This window comes from Linepithema humile, chromosome 3 (genome assembly GCF_040581485.1).
Source record: "Linepithema humile isolate Giens D197 chromosome 3, Lhum_UNIL_v1.0, whole genome shotgun sequence".
Classification (NCBI taxonomy): domain Eukaryota; kingdom Metazoa; phylum Arthropoda; class Insecta; order Hymenoptera; family Formicidae; genus Linepithema; species Linepithema humile.
The window spans coordinates 29,448,641-29,466,010 of record NC_090130.1 but is presented as its reverse complement, the minus strand read 5'-3'; the positions used below and the strand labels follow the sequence as shown (position 1 = coordinate 29,466,010).

Genomic DNA, 17,370 nt, shown 5'->3' with positions numbered 1-17,370 from the left:
GGATTGTTTCACTGATTGCGATCGACTTGCGTATTAATTGTCAAAATGTATTTAGCAGTCGACATATTCGTGACGGGGGTGTCATGTGTGGTCGTGGCAGTGTTGTCATACCTCCATTCTTGCCAACATTTCTCATTCGGCGGGCGAGGTGCAGCGCTCGTCAATGATACTTGTTTTGATTTGTTTATCGCTCTCTAGTTGCTCTCGATTGAAAATCCTTTCCTCGTAAAATTCATAAAATGTAACGTGCAATCTAAATTTTATAATGTGAAAATATGAAAATTAGGCCTATACTCTATATGTTGCAGCTGCACTTTGTACACTTTTTTCTTCTTTCTCTCTCAGAAGCATTAAGTTTAGTTTGGTTTTTTCATTGAGGTGCTATATTTTACATCTTTTCTTTTTTTTTTCAAAAGAGTAAAATACGTGACGTTAGAAAATTTTTAAACGTGCACAGCTAAAAGATGCCAGAAAGTCACAGAAAGTGTGGCTAAACTTTGCGGCATGACAAAATATTGGTTATGAATTGTCGTCGCTATTAACCTTTTTACAAACTCTGCAAGTTAATCGTTTGTGTATTATAATGCAAGATAGACACCGCGAATACATGAATAAGTATATTACAGTTATATACTTTGCAAACAATCAAGGTAAAATTCAGAATCTCATTTTTTCTCACTTAATTTTCATAAGAGTCATGTTCAAAACAATGTGATAATTTGTAAAACAAAAACGACATACTTTTGACAATATCGATACCGTGCCAGAAAAGCCCCGTTTTAGTGGCCTTATTCTCAACAGCTCCAGTGGCGCAATTGGTTAGCGCACGGTACTTATAAGACAGTGTTCGTGAGCAATGCCGGGGTTGTGAGTTCGAGCCTCACCTGGAGCATTTTTTTTTCGTTTTTAATATTTATTAATATAAAACTCAATATTTTAAAATTATTTCAATATATTGCTTATACGATCAATTATTAAAATATATGATTAATCAGTCATCAACTTACTACTGCAAAATCTGCAATAACATGATTCTGATTCAAGAATAATATTTACTTTATCAATTGTCATACATTAAAAAGTTATTTAACAATATTTATATTACGAAATGAAACATTTTTTATTAGTATTAATTAAGAAATTATAATTGCAGTCTATGTTTGCAGAAGTGTGACATTAAAATATTTTTAATGATCAAGAACATAAAATGAATATTACAGCATAATAAAGTATTTCTATCTGTGCTAATTACATATATTATATTAAAAAGTAATGTTTGTATATCTATCTAAAATATTTATCAAAATGACATTTTGATTACAGCTGCGAAAAGGAAAAAAAAAAAAAAAAGAAAAACGTGCGTGCATAATATTGGCGATAATGGGGGCTAGGAATCTGGAAATGGGTACGATGTGATCGTATGCGAGTCACAAAAAGGCGCTCTGACCCAAATTGATCGAGGTATAATGGACAGCATGAGAGGAAGGACGATATATATCTCGCCGTTATCATTATTAATGGCAGCCACGTTAAAATCGAAGATGCGAGCGATGTTTTATGCTAAGTATTCGATCGTCAGCCAAATCACGAAATGAGGTACCTATTAAATGAACTGGCCGCCAGTGTTCGCCGATGTTTGTTCGTCGCGCGGAACAATGACTAACAGAATCCGGTTTCATAAAGGTGTACGCTTTAAAAGCGCTTTAAAAGGCCACCCGCAGGTTTGTCGATCGTCAGTCACATCCCGCTATTCAATTTGAAAATGCCTCGATTGCGTTATAATCTGCAATACGAAATGTGGTCGACGCAGGTAATCATCTTGAACATTTTTAATTGTCTGATTTTAATCCCTGAATTAAAGGAAAATGTTTCCTTCTTGTAAACGTCTATTAATTAAGAATTAAGATATTGTATTAATCAAAGCTAAAATTCTAACTTGCGCGTTCTACTTAAACATTACGTTAAATTTTATAGATATATCGATGGCTTTTTTTCATCAGCGCAATATCTTCGAGAAGCCTCGCGAACAGATTGGAGTCTCGAAACACGGTCCTCGTGAATTTTCATCGCAGATACAACGTTTCTAACATGGAAATATTTCACAACAACGGCTATTTACCTCCAGCCTCAGTTCCGGATGTTTCATTGCCGGAAGTAATCGATAACAGAGCGCGAAATGTGGTGGCAGCGGTGACGAACAAGACCGGAAACTATCCCAACGCGTTGTATCATCTCTCCCAACGGGATTCCTTGCGAGCCTTCACGCGAAACGGCTTACAAGGTACAAGATATCCAGGGAACGATGGGTTGCAGACACATCATCGTCGACCTGTCTTTCCGCAAGGCAAATACTCTCCACAGACTACAACGCAGCCTCTTCCTGATGATATATCGGCATCTTCCTTCACAAATCGCATCAGCATTGAAGAGATGTCTTGTCAGAACGCGGGAGACGAATTGTTTTTCAGGTATTGAATTTCGAGGCATTGCGGTTTCGCTCTTATTTTTCACATCGCAATACTTTTTTCAACTTTTTAAATCTAGAGTAAAATAACATCTTTTACTTTGCCAAAAAAGTAGAAAAAAACTAATATGAAAAATTAAGAACAAGATAAACTTTCCAATCATTTAAGTTTTTTTATTTTTACATGTCACAATTTGGAATTATAGAGCATCTATCAAGGCACCGAAGAGTTTGGCACCGCCGGTGATAGACAACGTGATGGGTGAAGCCTGCCGAGTGATAACAATCAGGGACTCTTATCGCGTCAATTTTGAGAGGGATCAAGTCTGGAATTGCGGAGTCGTCGATTGTTCCACAGACGGCAACCAATCGTACTGCCTCGTGCTGAGATTTCCCGTGATTTCCGGTTTGCGATTGAGGGACGATCACAGTGTGACGTTGCGATGTAAAACTCAGGACAAAATCGCGCATCACACTAGGCGGATCAGCGTGAAAACTTTGGAAGCGTAAGACGCGTCATTTGTCTTCCGGCGAAGGTAGCAAAACCAAGCTTTCGTCTAGCGGAAACTAGGCTATTCAGATGTATATGCTTCCTTCAGGAAGGCAAGGAACATTCCAAGTGTGCTAAGCGGCGGCTTCAGGAATGCTCTGGATGTGGATGTGGGACTGTTCAGAAAGACTTACGGCTCGGAAAACATTTTCGACACGAGAATACAATCAGGCGGCACGGTCGTCCTCGGCGAGGAGATTCTGCTGCGTGTGTTAGTGAACAATGACGATGGTAAGTGCTTCAATATTATGTAACAACGATAGCACCTATATTTTTATGCCTTTAATAAGACTAATATTTATGAAATTCTGAAAATGGCTTTATATAATTTTCAGTTTTTTAAAATTTATAAATTTAGAAACTCGAAAAAGACAAATGGAAATATGTAAGAAATTAATTAATTTGCAATTCTGTTAAATCAACAATATACGAATCAACTATACAATCAAATGTACATAAAAATTAATTCATGATTAAAATCATTAACCGTATAATTATCTGATTACAATAATCATGCCGTTAATTACGCCAAACACTGGGACGTAGTTAAACGGTAAAAATTATTTTAATTATACGATTATAATTTTTAATTTTACCATTTTTCGCACGATGAAGGCTGGCGGCATTCGAAAATCGGCCAGGTGACGGTACACTATGTAGAAGAGAGACAGCAGCAGAAAGTCATCAACAGTCTGTGGATTCTAGACAAGGATGGTTGCTTGAATTCGGACGTGCATGATATCTGTCCTCGGGAGCAATATTTAGCGTCGCCGTTAGAAAGCTACTTGATCTTCCAAGCGTTCATGTTCGAGGGCATGAAAGAGACAGACGAGATTTTCTTTACTGTGAAGGCCATGGCGTGTCTGGATCCCGTAGATTGTATTCTGGATTGTCCTGCCGGTCACGTTCGACGTGCCAGGAGCGTCCCGGATCGAAACGACACTGCCGAGTGGCAGGATGATATAATCCTACGAGTGGTTCTTCCAAAATACGCGACGCGCACGTCGCAAAATTATTACTTAGCGATCTTGTTATCGGCAGTTGCGCTGCTCGCGCTAATCGGGCTTTGGTTCGTTCAAACCTCGTTTCGCCGAAAGATATCGAAATATTGAATAATAAATGTTTTTAATTTAATTTTATCTATATTGTAGATATATAAAATGTCAAGTTGTATATATATGGAATAAAAATAAAATGTTTGTTGCCATCAATCGCACTAATTAATTATACATCGATTATAATGATCTCATGAGACGCGGCTTGGCATCTCCCACGCATCCAGCTCGGAACAGAGCTTCAGTCCGACCGCGAACAATGCGAGAGACGCAAATATGCTTCTCACAAACGGATCTCTGCTCAGTGTGTACACCATGCAAGCCAGAGAGCAAGTGCACACGTCTTCAAAGTAGCTGAAGCCCTTCGTCAGATAATAATGATCTATGATCCGCTGCTGTTCTTTCAATTTGCGCATAATGTGTTCTGCAATACGAATGTCGGTTCATAAAATGCAAAATAACGTATGAAAAATCGATATTTCAGGAGACGACGTGCATTGACGTTCTCTTATAAAAGTAAGCTAACTGCTCGCCTTTTTGCTCCTTTACCAAAGGGCACGTTTCATCGCAAGCGTCTTGCGCAGCTCTACGCGAGACGATACGCTTCGCTCTTGTCGAGTTTGCGGGAGCAGTTCTGATAGTTATTTCTTCTCGTTCTTCGGGTATCGCAGTCGTCGCTTCTCGCTCTCTCGGTGGTCTGACAGCTCTCTCGCGATCAATTTCCTCGTACAAGGCAGCCGCATCCTTGGAAATTTCTCGACGCACCTCCCTCGGCTCCTCCGGAATTTCCTTCGCTATTACGGCGGGCAAGGCCTCTTGCAATTCCTCGTCGATGAATTTCTCATAGTCAGTCAGCGTTTCTTCACCCTCGTCAGGTTTTACGCGTTTCTCCAGCTCAACTGGAATTGCCGTTTCACATTACTATTGGTCGTAATTATTCTTAAACTCGTTAATTTTAATTACAATACTCTTCTGCTTCCACCGATGGTTCTAAGTCAATCTCTGCCGGTGCTGCCCGATCGATTTCGAGTTCCTTAATCGCAACCGGAACTTCCTTCTCTTCAATCAAATCGATTTTCTTGTCATCGCGCTCGGCTATCTTTTCTGTACGAATAACAGTTGGTTCCTGAATAATTGCAGCTTCTTGGACCAATTCTTTTTCTTCAACCAAATCGATTTTCTTGTCATCGCGATCTGTTATCTTTTCTATCGGTACAATAGCTGGCTCTTGAATAACTGCAGCTTCTTGGCCTAATTCCTTTTCTTCAATCAAATCAATTTTCTCGCCATTGTAGTCTGCTATTTTTTCTGTCAAAATAACAGTTGGTTCTCGAATAATTGCAATTTTTTGTACTAATTCCTTTTCTTCGGCCAAATCAATTTTCTTGTCATCGCGATCTGTTATCTTTTCTGTAGGTATAATTGGTTCCTCGACAGTTTTCACTTCCTGGATGACTACTTGTTTCTGAATGGGTCTCGCCTTGATGTCTTTCAATAATTTAGATGGCACATCTGTCTCAATCCTTTCATGATCATCAACTGCCGCTTTCTGAACATCCGCTTTAATCACCCGTTTTGGCTCATCTTGTGTGTCTTTCGGAATAATATCCGATGGTACTCGGGAATTCACAGCGTTTCTCTTCCGCGGAAAAATTCCATCCAACAACCAAGGCGCTTCCGCAACTAGTTTAAAAGCATTTATGCAATAAAATTTACTATTAAAGCTATTTTGATTCCAAGACATACAAACTGACGTACTTGCGGCGCGGATTTGTCTCTTCACTGTAGGACAAGTTGGAGGACATAGATTTCTTATAGATTCATTAGACATTTAGAAGTTAAATATAACGCTTGCTTGTGTAGATTACATATTTGTATATAAGACACATTCATTATTTTATGATCTCATAGAGTTAGCAAAAAGAACTTTATTTAATTTTCTGCAATTCAACATTGTTAATTCTGCTTTTAACATTTGTTGAGGTTGACAAGCAGATTTTATATTTCGAGTTTAATAATCTGCATTGATTTTGCGTCTATATTCGCTTTATAGACGTAAAATATTTTATAACCAAACGAAACGATGAATTCATCCAATGAAAGTGTCCCAGATTATTTAAACAAAAATATATTCCCAGCTTTATTAAATGCAATGGAGGAGATGTTACGCGAAGCTGATCGCCGAAATGCCCTCGAAGTAGAATATTACTATTCTACAATTTTCCAGATAATTACAGCATGTGTTTTTAGCATTAATACACAAAGAATATATTAGAAAAAAATCACTATGCTTTGCAGACACAAAAATGCTCTTTCAATGGATTGGATTATCTTGCAGAGATTCTTTGGAATCGAAACTCGTATCATCCGAATAGATCACGTACTTGGCTGAATGTTTTTAATATACCGGAATTTAAATTGTGGCTAAGATCACAGTAAGAAAAAAATATATTGCTATTTCTTACGAATTTTAATAATCTTTTATCTTTTTCTAGTCCTCGATCAATTTATCCACAATCATGGCTGTGGAGCAAAGAAGAGGCTGTCTTACGCATACAAAGATACGTTCGAGGTTGGCTTGTGAGAAAAAGAGCGGATGTCCAGGAGATGCGTCAGTTTTGGAAGGTATTCATACAATTAAACAAGAAAATTATAATACATACTAGCTGTTGTGTAAATTATAGGTCATTCATGCGGAGAAAATGAATAATTCTACTTCTGAATTTGGTTGTACATCCAATAAAACCAAATAATAAAAGTTACCTGATCATTGTCTCTTCATGTTTCTTCTTAAAGTAATTTCTTAAAGTAATTCATCACTTTTCAAGAATAACTTATAAAATATTTATTCTTAAAACCAACTAACATCTGTTAATACATAATCTTACTTAGAAGACGTCTCTTCTGACTTTGGGCAAAGAACACTAGAGTCATCCAGACCAAAGTCCAATTTCACTGTTGGAGTTTCATTCTTCTCAGCTAATCTATAACTCTTCTCGCTCGCTCCATTCAAATTATACCGAAGAAACAATTTTGGTACTTCAGGTGCTGCAACATCTTTCGCTTTCATCTGTTGCATTATTAACTGAGAAAGTAGCGGTGGGAAATCTGTTTCCGTAGGTAGAATTTTCATCTCCGGCACTTTTGTATTTAAAACGTACAGATGCTCCTGGTCTTTCGGTATTAACATGTAATCAGCTTTATAGGTCACAGCATCCAACTGTACAGGTTTTGGGTTTTTTAAACCACGGAAAACTCTCTCAACCAGTACCATAACTTTACGATCGGTCTAAAAAGAATTAAATTATGTTAGAATCTAATACAAATTAGATTCTTAGAATCTGATATAAATAAATTTATAACTAACAGTGATACTACTTTTAATACTTACATAAGGCTCTACGGGCATGGGCATTGCAGCGACTTTCAGTATTTTTATATAACATGACTCGGGATATCTCTGAAAACGATTCCTTATCACTATCCTTCCGACGCCGAAGTTTTTCAAGTTGCCCAAAATCTCCCATAAGGGTTTTCCCTTGAAATCTGTCGTGCGCCCGATGAACTTTATAGGCATTGTGTACGTTTAACCGGTGAGCAGTCGTCAACTTGTTGACACTTGTATTTCGCACAGATTTTTTTCCTAACGATTGATTTTACACAGCAAGTTACCGTTTCGCTTCTTTGCGACGTTATCTTCAATTATTTGTGAGATACAATATCGAAATCAACACCTATCTCACAAAAATCACATATATTTAATAAAAACAGTAGAGGTTAGAAAAGAGGTTAGGAAAAACTTTGAATGGTTAGGTTTACTATCCCTTTTACATCACAAAGGAGATCACAGATGGCGGTAATAGTCGCGAATATATTTTCGAGCATACTCGTATGAAGTCGGCGATATATTTCGGAGTGTTCTTACCGTTTCAAATTTAGTAGTATAACAGATAGTGCAAGTAACGCGCACATTCGTGGTTTATGAAAGGTATATTAATAACTTTTTAGATGTCTAAGATATTGAAAAAGTCAGAAAAGCATCTAAGAAGTATTCTCATTCTTCGTATGTATTATAAGCGACTTTGACATATCTTTTCGGCATCTGTAAAGCTCGCGTTTCGAAAATGCAGAAATTTCAGACTAGAAAAGGATAATTCGTAGAAATGCTAGACATTGCAAAATGGCGGTATTTAGTTTTGCATGGAAAAGTATTCTCTCTTTGAAGTATGAATCAAGATACATTAGTTGAACACATTAATAAGAAAGTGGAAATATTATGTTTGTTGTATTTATGATATGTTTATTGTTTTATGTTTATCATTATTTATATTTTACTTGATCTCTCCAAATATTTACTCTTGCAATTTTTAATTACAGTGTCGAATGCAGTTCTGGATGGTTTTCGGTAGATCGTAGTTATGCGAAAGCCACGCGGGAGAACAAGAAGACAATTGTGGAATATAGGTATGCAAGTTATTTATTAAATATGAGTTGTTGCAAAGAAAATGCATTACTTGACGATCCGAATGCTCGAATCCTGCTTCACAATTATATGTATGTTTTATCAACCGATGCACAAACGATGCGAAAGCGCACAAAATTAACCTGGCACGTAATCTAGAGACCTATGTGCTATTTACAATAAGTTAAGAGTTTAAATAAAAAATACTTAATCTAGATAAACAAAAATGAATAACCGAACTGAGTAACCGAATAAATATCTCTTCGTTTTGAGCCTGCTGCCTTAACCATCAAAATTTTCGTAGAATAAAAATAACATTTTAGTATAAATATAACAATATGTATAAATATAATTATAATTGAAAAAATATATTCTGCGCTATCATTATCAAGTAAATTTTATACGTTAGATGATGAAAATTATGTAATTTTGAGAAAATTAATGAAATTTGATCGTTTTTTTTACATCTTAAGAAAAATACTTCTTAATAATTAGACCGATTCTTCTGTTACTTATAGTTTATGATATCATTGATCCAATCAAGATAGTGAGAAACGCGTACGTAGACGCCTGGCACACCGGCCTGGCCACAGCCGATGCCCCATGAAACCACTCCAGCTAATTCCATGTGTTCTTGACGTTGACAGACCATCGGACCGCCACCATCTCCTTTGCATGCATCTTTTCCTTCTTCGCCACCGGCACAGATAAAGCCCTTATGCAGATTGAAACTGGGACCTAGCCGCGTGTTTCTCATATGCTCCTCGCATATGCGGTTGCTCATTACAGGTACGTCCACTTCCTTCAGAATGTTCTGGTATTTGCCATAGTCACCGAAAGCGTCCTTGCCCCATCCGGTGGTCCAGCATCTGCCGTATTATGATTATTTATTACATTTGGATAACAACGCACTGCACTGATAATTAGAAATTATTTAGATAAATCTAATTTTCTATCAAGATCACATTTAACTGTTAATAATGCAACGTTTTAAATAGATTTTAATCAGTTAGATAGTTCGTATTTTATGACAAGATTCTATCGATATTAAGTTTGACAAATCTATTAATTTTTTTAATATATGCCATTGATAATATAATTTGTTGCAATACCACACATATTTAGAAAAATTTGGAAATCAATATAATAATGTTGCAACATTTAGCAACTGTAGCCTTATGTGGATCTTAAAAGTTATTAAAATTCTTGAAATTTATCAATTTTGAATTCATTAGTGATAAAAATAATATTCGTAATTTACTTTGTTTTGTAAAACGCACCTTGTTCCGATGAAGTCGTCGTGGCGGTTCGGCAGACAGGCGGCACTAATATGAGGGTTCTTTACAAAATCGACGTCGTGATCTAGCTTGAGAATAGCAAGGTCATTGGCGAGAGTGCCGGCGTAGAAATCAGGATGCACGAATACGCTGACGATGTCGCGTTCAATGTAGGGATAGAACTCGACGTCGTGATTCACATCCCACTCGCCCAATCGTGCACGAAGATCACGACCAGAGTGAGTCTTCACGCAGTGAGCGGCAGTGATGATGTGACGCGGTGAGATCAATGTTCCTCCGCAAACGTAGACGCTTTCCTGAGGATCCTTCTTCAGGATAGCCACTTGCCACGGGTACTCGCCTAAATTAAATAAATTTTTCTATTATAATAATTTGAAATATATATAATATTAAAAATATATATTCGATTGATATGAGTAAAGAAATATATAAAATTATACATTAAATGTTTGATGTATTTAAAAAATTATTTTAGAATTTAATAATATTAAATAATATAATGATGACTAGATCGTAAACTTTTAAACAATTTTCATTGAAGCAGATCGACGCGTATCCATAAAATTAGCAATAATAAGTAACGGTATATTGTTAAATATTATTAATCTTGAAATTATAACAAAGAAGAGATGCGCGCGCGCGGCGCGCGCGCGGCGGCGCGGCGCGTGTAGCATTTTTAGTCTTTTCTATTTCAATATTCTTAAAGCATAGCTGTTCTCCAAAAGGTTTTTAACTCAAGATACTGTCTTTAATTTAAATAATTGACAATTGGTAATTCCATTCAGTAAATTACATTAAGAAATCGCGTACCGAATTCAGAGTCGCCGTCGATGTAGACCGGAGTCTTGATACGCCCATTGATGCCCTGTGTGTTCCTAACTCCGCATTGAAGTCGATGGGGTGTCCCTATTATGTGCGATCGTCGGCAGCAGACGTGATGCGAACCGCAAATCGGCTGACGTCCAAGCTGTCTCTGCGGAAAGAAATAAGTCGGTTAAATCGATCTCGCGAGAAAAACTCGTGCCCGATGACAAGTTCTACTTATCGTTTCCGACTTTTGTCTGTACTGTACAACACTGCGTTGCCGCTCAGTTTGACAGTCTCGGTTCGTAAGTTCGCAGCGTCTTCGTATCACGGTACTCTGTCGTTGACAGCCTAATCGCTTACAGCGGCTTTATGACCTATCACAACGGTTAAATCGGCTCAGCGAAGCGAGCGGACCAACCGACCCGTCCTTACCTCCGACGTTCTCGTTTCGCTAAATGTCGTCGTGTCGCGCTTCCTTCTGTCCGCGAAGGTAATCTTTCCACTTGTCTGCCGCTCACCGCCGGCAGCCGGTCCCCGCGGAGTGTCCTTCGCCGAGAGCTGTCTGCTCTTCGTCGCGTTCCCCACGCGAGCGCTCCGATAGTAATCGTCCGCGTAATCGTCATCCGAGTAGTCGTAGTCGTTGCCGTAATCGTCGTCCTTGTAGGTGGGATAGTACTCGCCCGGATAGTGCGGTTTATGGTGGATCGGATAGTGCTGATGGACACCGTGCGACGGATAGAACGGCGGCCGCGACGGATAATGAGGGATCGGTCGCCCGTGATGCGTGTGATAATGAGGAGCGTAAACGCCCGGGTATCCGCCGTAATGTCCGCCGTATAAACTCTGCTTCTTGTAGGCCAGCAGATGGCCCAGCTTGTGAACGAGCGCCGGATTCGGCGATACGTGGAGATTTACGTAAGGCTTAACGACCTTCTCACCGTACTCGTCTTTGGTAACCTGCACCGCTACGAGCGGATTCACGGACACCGGGCCGAGATTTATACCCTGTCCACCACCGGCCAGCCCGTGGCCCGGCGAGTACCCCGGGATTCCCAGGGGATTACCAGGGTGGGGCGCGATCGGGCCGACACCACCGGTCTGCGGTAGGCCGAAACTGATGCCCCAAGTCGGCCTCACGTTCAGTTTCGAAGTGTCCAGATTGCCGGTCCCTATCGTCAGTCTCTGCAACGAGAGAGTCGAACAAATTCACGTCGTTTCTGCTTGCCCCTCTCTCTCTCTCTCTCTCTTTTTTTCTTTCTTTCTCGTTCGTATTTCCGGAGAATTAGCGCACGTCGTTATAGCTGACAGATTTTCACGTCGCTTTTTCCCGCTCGCTCGCTCGCTCGAACTTTGTTAGAAACGTTTGTTCGACCCAGATCGCACAAGTTCCGGTGTCCTCCGCCTTGATGGCTTCTAATCTAACGTCTCTAAGGTCGGACGCTTAATTGCGCGGTTAAGTTTAGGACGAATCGACCAACCGAGTGTGTCAAACTGAGCGATACGTTAGAAGTTACGCTAATAATTGCTACAAATAGCATGCATATTCTATATACATACGAGGTTAAATCGAGTCCGATTTGGTGTCTATTCGAATATACCGATCTTTAATTAATCTAAAAGCTTTAATATTATCTTAGCATCGCGGTGCGACGATTAAAGCTAAATAATTCACGCTCTTTTAATCCTTGAATGCATGATTTTCTAATGAAGATTTGCGTAGACTTGAAATAGCAGAGAAAATCGATAGATAAATAGCTTTTTTTTAAAACTGAATAAAAAAAAGCGCTAAAAATACTAGGAGGAAATAAATGCTGAAAGAATTTCCAAGAATCCTTCATGTATCCAAGTGTTAAACATCGATCGCTCGGAGCGTGCAAGAAAAGCGAGAGAGACAGTTCGAATCGACTTACTTCTTGTATCTCCTGCTTGTCCTTCTTGCCGCTAACGTGCTTGACGTCCCTGCGGTTCCGCTTCGTAACTTCAGCAGCTTCGCCGGCCGCTTCCTTCGCCTGCTCGTTTTTCGCCTGTTCGATCTGCTCGGTCGCGTTCACTCCCTTGGGCACTCGGACGATGGTCATGGTGCCGTTTCCGTCGGTGACCACCGCCTCGACGTTGGTGTCCGCATCGATGTCCTTGTCGAGATTACGCGGATCGATCGCTAGGTAGAGATCGTCCTTGCGGCCCGCGTGATTGATCGTGTTGCACTGATTGTACGGCACGCACACGCAGTCCTCGTAGGACGTCGAGCCGAAGCTGTTGTCGGCGCCGTTAAATTGATAATCGCCGTTCCCCGAAAACTGATTGTTAGAAATGTATTGTCCGGCAGCGCCGAACTGCTTGCCGTTCGGCCTCTCGTAAGTGGGATAACGATTGGCGTAATCTTTTCCGGAGGACGACGACAACGACGACGAGGAGGAGAAGGCCGCCGGACCGCTGTTCGACGTGGGCGTTTGAACCTTGAACGCTTTCTTGTAGTCATCTAAGTCGTTGAACGCGGCGCCGTACGTTCCGCCGTTTCCGTATCCGTAATTGCCAAGTCCGTTGCCGCCGAACACGGGCGCAACTACGGGATTATGCGCGGCGCCGACGGCCGCACCGACGTCTCCGTGATGGTAATGATGATGGACGTGTTGCTGAAGGCCCGACGAGCCCGGCTGATGCAGCACCACTTGTTTCTTGTCTATGTACTTGTCCTCGAAATCGGGTTCAATGTCCTCGTAAATGGGTTTCGACAGGAAGGGTGGTGGCAGGCCGGGTTTCTTGTAGCCGGGATAGGGTCCGATGAAGCTGGGCGGGGGGGGCTTCAACGGTCCAGGTCCGGGATAGATGCCGGGTCCGGGATAGATGCCGGGTCCGAGCGAAGAACCGAAGCTCGGTGGCAGCGGAACGGGTTTCGCCGGGCCGTAGGGTCGCTTCACAATGGGGATAGCCGGCAGTGGATGACCCACGGGCTTGATTGTGACCGGTTGCGCGTAGATAACATCGTGCGGATGAATGTCACGGTGCGGAGAATAATAAGGGCGTCGCCCTTCCACGTCATCGCACTGCAAGAAATATATTATTATGTGAATATCGTGAACTAGCGCGTAAATTGCAGTTTCCCGAGCCTTTTATAATTTGTGAGTTGAATAAGGAAGAAATTTGGAACACTAATTACACTTGTGTTTTTAATTATATTTACGATATGATCTATAAGCCGTGTTTTTAATTAAAAATATAAAGAAATATGATTTTAAACATGATAGTTATGTGAATTATACTTATTGAGCGATTGTACTTACGTTCATCAAACCGAGAGAACAGAGCTTGTCTCTGATATAAGTACGCGCGATCGTATCATTGCCAAGCAAAAGGGCATTTTTCACGTTGGAATCAGAGTAGACCTCGCCGTAGCCCTCGAGATTGCGACCCTGCCGATTGGATACGAGAATGTCGTCGATTACGGATTCAATCTATAATTAAAAATATATCGTAGATATCGTTGTGGATATCTAATAACTTTAAAAATGCTCAGTTTTTAATTAAATATTGAAACTTGATTTTATCGAGATTTAATTCTAGCCGAAAATATTTAACAATATTGATAATCTTTACCGATTGCTTCTGATTAACGACCTCGGCAACGCTGCTGGCGCTCGATTGAATATTGGCGTTGTATGTCGATGGTTGTTGCAACTCCTTCGGCGTGTCAGAACCTTCAAATGTAACGGGACGATAGTTCTCTTGTTCCACACTCGCGGCTTGATTCGAGTCTTGATTCTTCCACGGTTGCCATTGTTGTTGAGGAGAGTCACTTGGAGTTTCGTATACTTGAGTACTAAGTGCTCGTCCCGCTATTGTCAAGCAAGCTATCAGGATGAATTGCGTCTTCATCCTATAACAGAAAAACACGAGAGGTCTAACCATCTTCTTAATCTCGTAACTGCAAATGAAAAGTAAAGCAGAAAGCTTAACAATCTTATCGTATTTAATCAAATTTAACCGAATTATATTCTACTTTATCATTTTTTTTTTTTTTTTTTGTTATTTAATCTGGTGTTAGAATTTATTTTTTAATATAAAACAATCTTATAATCCATCATCATAACTTTATTTAATGTGCTTGACATAATTTTATTCTGCTATTTTTTTCGCACTGTTTAGTGTATTATTCTAATCTTATTTTGACTCGGAATTTTCTATTTTACGACTGTTTCAAAGATCTCTCGGCAATTTCTCCGCGAGTACCAGGTCACAGATCCACGTGAAAGTGCATTTCTCCTTTCTCCGTTCAATTTTGTTGTCCATGACGATCGCGACATAGCTACTCGAGGTCAAGATCAGTCTTTGTGCGGGAAAGACATGTCTTTAGCATTTCGTGCAATTATTCATTCTTCTGCATTAATTCAATGTCTCCCATTGTTCCGAAAGGCGAGGAGTTTTATTGCCTACCGGAATAGCATTCTTACTCATCCACGTGTGCATATCAGTTTCCAGCAATCGTGCCGGCTAAGACTGTCTTGCGTGAAGCGAAGACGCGTGTGTGTAATTAAGCTAAGAGGGACCTTAACGAAAGCGAGAGGAAGTTGGGTGAAAGTCGTTTAACCGGTTTGTACAATGGTGACGTCTCTGGACGCCACCGAGCACATCTCTCGAATTATTATTCTTTTCGAAATCACTCTGTCGACTCGGTGGCAGCAATTGCGTAACGAATGCGGCCTGACGTTCGTCCGGGCCGGTTGATTTAAATTTCAAATCGGATAAAGTGTTTTTGTGCACTATCTAACATTTTGCGATTAATATGCTGGTTAGATGAGAAGCGATTTATATTCGGAGAAATACGTGCATAACGTGTCACACGACACGTCTTTCATTTACCGCCTACGACAGTGAAAGTCGATTACGTGTCGCGTACGCGCGGACACTTCTAATTTTTTTACTTCTCACCTGACAGTCGTAAGTTTCTGTATATTTAGTACTCTTTGTCTTTCGTATGACGAAACCTTTGTGACATTACAGTCGCGAGCGACGCGATTGACTTATATTCTCGTTAACAATCCTCAAGTGATTTCTTTTTTATTATTTTTATATTATTATGATTCAATTATCTTAAAGTAAATTAGCAATAGAAAAACAAGTGTATCGCCTGAAATTGCTTAACTTATTAAAAATTTTACGACTATTTGAATCTTTTATAGTTTTACGCTTTTATTATGCGAGTTTTCATTACTCGAAGCTGAATCATGGATTTTGCTTTTTATTTTTCGCTCGATTTTTTTTACAATAACGCAAGGTTCACGAAATATAAGAATAGTTTAAATTTAAAAATGAAATCAAATCTTTTGTGTGTTCCTTTTTTAAATTATTCTTTAAATTAGCTACCGAAATAAAAATTGATCGCAACTAATGATATCTTCCTGTTAAATATTCACGACAGAATGTAGGATAATTTGTGTGCAATTTTAGCATACAATAGTAGGTCAGATATGCTTGAGGAAACCACGAATCTGAATGTGAATAAAGCAGAGGCGGTATATTTAAAAAGGAGAAAGTTTTTATATTTCACAGATAGAGCGCAACGTAGGCGATGTCTTTTCACTTCTAATTTCGACAAAGCATATTTTATCTTTTATAAAACGTAAATCTGTCTAAGAAATACATTGGAAAAATATCCGATACCGCTGCTGAACGAAAGGCGGTGCACATGGATATTACATTACCTAACTAATCGATAATCAATAAAAACAATACTAGTCACGATTGTTGCTCGTCATAAAATATAGGGGAAAATATTTTTCCCTCTGAAAAACAACGAAATTTCCGCTACATTAGACACTCTATGGTCAAACATAAGCTTTAACATTTATTTTTTTTACTATTTACGTTTACAATCAATTTGTACTTAAAAATACGACATCAAGAATTCGACTATTTTGTAATTGATTATTTGCTTTTCATAGAATTAATTTCAATTTAATAAGATAATTCGTAAACTTCAATCGCAATCCACAAAACAATATTTGTTATTTATTAATTATTAGTTTTTTTTTTACAATGTTAAATTTTTAAAAATTTATAATAATTTCTATATATTTAAAAAAATTTATTTTATATTATATTATATTATTTTATATTATGCAAAATTACTCTTGCAGGAACAATGCATGTGGCAATACCATTTATAGAATATCAATTTAAATTGTTAATTACTTGAAAATAGATACCTGATTGTTGTCTTCGGATGCACCCGCGACGGACTGATTTTCTTGAACGGTGACCACGTCTTATATTCGCACTCTCGCTCTCTACCCGAATACTTTCTCTCTGTGCGCAACGCAGCTGTCTGTGCTTTTACCGAAGTCGCTCCGAATCTTATATACGAGTACCTTATATACCTTTCGGGGATGCTGGGCCGGTCTATCGGTGGGGTACATCCGTGAGTCATTCGACAAGTAGACATCCGTTTTCGTGACGCTTCTTTGGCAGATGGTAAAACAAAGAAAAAAAAAAGCGTAATTGGGGCAAAGTAGCGCGTGCATTCACTCGTGTTTTTGTCAAAACATATAGTTCATTGCACCTCACACTGTTTATTTTTTCCTATTATAGCTGTAATATTTTGTTTTTTTTTAATTAATATAAATATAAATTGCCAAACAATTGCCAATACGCAGGAAACCATATTTCGTTATAGTTTCCACTCTCAATAGAATTTAGAATATTTATTTTATCGGAAAAATATATAAAAAAACAGAGAG

At 39.1% G+C, this 17,370-nt stretch overlaps 4 protein-coding genes, 2 long non-coding RNA genes and 1 other non-coding gene across 10 annotated transcripts; 4 read left to right on the top strand and 3 right to left on the bottom strand.

Annotated features, from left to right (window-relative positions):
• Positions 1 to 509: 509 nt before the first annotated feature.
• Positions 510 to 4,225, top strand: LOC105669791 (uncharacterized). 2 transcript variants are annotated; one of them, XM_067351237.1, is made up of 6 exons: positions 510 to 650; positions 1,324 to 1,596; positions 1,684 to 2,468; positions 2,671 to 2,970; positions 3,064 to 3,245; positions 3,630 to 4,225. In XM_067351237.1, the coding sequence occupies exons 3-6, from the start codon at positions 2,089 to 2,091 to the stop codon at positions 4,124 to 4,126; spliced, it is 1,359 nt and encodes a 452-aa protein (XP_067207338.1). In that variant the 5' UTR covers positions 510 to 650; positions 1,324 to 1,596; positions 1,684 to 2,088; the 3' UTR covers positions 4,127 to 4,225. The 2 variants fall into 2 exon arrangements, with proteins under 2 accessions (XP_067207338.1, XP_067207337.1); XM_067351236.1 differs by lacking the exon at positions 510 to 650 and having other exon boundaries at positions 696 to 1,596; positions 1,684 to 1,810; positions 2,001 to 2,468.
• On the top strand, positions 801 to 892 carry TRNAI-UAU (transfer RNA isoleucine (anticodon UAU)). The gene is given in 2 exon segments: positions 801 to 838; positions 857 to 892. It is a non-coding gene; the product is annotated as a tRNA-Ile (tRNA).
• LOC105669797 (probable inactive protein kinase DDB_G0270444) lies at positions 4,135 to 5,964 on the bottom strand. Of its 2 annotated transcripts, XM_067351232.1 has the most exons (4): positions 5,828 to 5,964; positions 5,033 to 5,752; positions 4,603 to 4,968; positions 4,135 to 4,493 (listed from the first exon to the last, which is right to left on the bottom strand). In XM_067351232.1, exons 1-4 carry the CDS (start codon positions 5,898 to 5,900, stop codon positions 4,261 to 4,263), a joined length of 1,392 nt encoding a protein of 463 aa, XP_067207333.1. In that variant the 5' UTR covers positions 5,901 to 5,964; the 3' UTR covers positions 4,135 to 4,260. The 2 variants fall into 2 exon arrangements, with proteins under 2 accessions (XP_067207333.1, XP_012218350.1); XM_012362927.2 differs by having other exon boundaries at positions 5,033 to 5,900.
• A 592-nt stretch (positions 5,965 to 6,556) lies between these two features.
• On the top strand, positions 6,557 to 6,831 carry LOC136998520 (uncharacterized). Its single transcript, XR_010889097.1, has 2 exons — positions 6,557 to 6,694; positions 6,754 to 6,831. It is a non-coding gene; the product is annotated as an uncharacterized lncRNA (long non-coding RNA).
• Positions 6,832 to 6,899: 68 nt separating this feature from the next.
• Positions 6,900 to 7,862, bottom strand: mRpS34 (mitochondrial ribosomal protein S34). The gene is made up of 2 exons (XM_012362922.2): positions 7,461 to 7,862; positions 6,900 to 7,358 (listed from the first exon to the last, which is right to left on the bottom strand). The coding sequence occupies exons 1-2, from the start codon at positions 7,644 to 7,646 to the stop codon at positions 6,954 to 6,956; spliced, it is 591 nt and encodes a 196-aa protein (XP_012218345.1). The 5' UTR covers positions 7,647 to 7,862; the 3' UTR covers positions 6,900 to 6,953.
• Positions 7,863 to 7,930: 68 nt separating this feature from the next.
• On the top strand, positions 7,931 to 9,085 carry LOC105669800 (uncharacterized). The gene is made up of 3 exons (XR_001100328.2): positions 7,931 to 8,057; positions 8,447 to 8,533; positions 9,050 to 9,085. It is a non-coding gene; the product is annotated as an uncharacterized lncRNA (long non-coding RNA).
• LOC105669790 (uncharacterized) lies at positions 8,529 to 16,964 on the bottom strand. Of its 2 annotated transcripts, none has more exons than XM_067351226.1 (7): positions 16,840 to 16,964; positions 14,231 to 14,510; positions 13,918 to 14,088; positions 12,547 to 13,680; positions 10,640 to 10,802; positions 9,812 to 10,169; positions 8,529 to 9,400 (listed from the first exon to the last, which is right to left on the bottom strand). In XM_067351226.1, exons 2-7 carry the CDS (start codon positions 14,507 to 14,509, stop codon positions 9,040 to 9,042), a joined length of 2,466 nt encoding a protein of 821 aa, XP_067207327.1. In that variant the 5' UTR covers position 14,510; positions 16,840 to 16,964; the 3' UTR covers positions 8,529 to 9,039. The 2 variants fall into 2 exon arrangements, with proteins under 2 accessions (XP_067207327.1, XP_067207328.1); XM_067351227.1 differs by lacking the exon at positions 16,840 to 16,964 and adding an exon at positions 11,069 to 11,818 and having other exon boundaries at positions 14,231 to 15,290.
• Between the last annotated feature and the right edge of the window lie 406 nt (positions 16,965 to 17,370).

What these genes read in the sequence shown, in the direction of transcription:
- LOC105669791 (XM_067351237.1), top strand. Translation starts at nt 2,089, where the DNA reads ATGGAAATATTTCACAACAACGGCTATTTACCTCCAGCCTCAGTTCCG. An exon ending in AGCGTGAAAACTTTGGAAGC is followed by an intron (nt 2,971 to 3,063) that starts GTAAGACGCGTC and finishes TGCTTCCTTCAG; the next exon opens with GAAGGCAAGGAACATTCCAA. An exon ending in GTTAGTGAACAATGACGATG is followed by an intron (nt 3,246 to 3,629) that starts GTAAGTGCTTCA and finishes CGCACGATGAAG; the next exon opens with GCTGGCGGCATTCGAAAATC.
- LOC105669790 (XM_067351227.1), bottom strand. Translation starts at nt 14,542, where the DNA reads ATGGTTAGACCTCTCGTGTTTTTCTGTTATAGGATGAAGACGCAATTC. An exon ending in TCGTTAATCAGAAGCAATCG is followed by an intron (nt 14,089 to 14,230) that starts GTAAAGATTATC and finishes TTTTAATTATAG; the next exon opens with ATTGAATCCGTAATCGACGA. An exon ending in ACAAGCAGGAGATACAAGAA is followed by an intron (nt 11,819 to 12,546) that starts GTAAGTCGATTC and finishes CTCTCGTTGCAG; the next exon opens with AGACTGACGATAGGGACCGG.
- LOC105669797 (XM_012362927.2), bottom strand. Translation starts at nt 5,900, where the DNA reads ATGTCTAATGAATCTATAAGAAATCTATGTCCTCCAACTTGTCCTACA. An exon ending in GGTGGAAGCAGAAGAGTATT is followed by an intron (nt 4,969 to 5,032) that starts GTAATTAAAATT and finishes CGGCAATTCCAG; the next exon opens with TTGAGCTGGAGAAACGCGTA. An exon ending in TTTGGTAAAGGAGCAAAAAG is followed by an intron (nt 4,494 to 4,602) that starts GCGAGCAGTTAG and finishes TTCGTATTGCAG; the next exon opens with AACACATTATGCGCAAATTG.
- mRpS34 (XM_012362922.2), bottom strand. Translation starts at nt 7,646, where the DNA reads ATGCCTATAAAGTTCATCGGGCGCACGACAGATTTCAAGGGAAAACCC. An exon ending in CCATGCCCGTAGAGCCTTAT is followed by an intron (nt 7,359 to 7,460) that starts GTAAGTATTAAA and finishes AATTCTTTTTAG; the next exon opens with ACCGATCGTAAAGTTATGGT.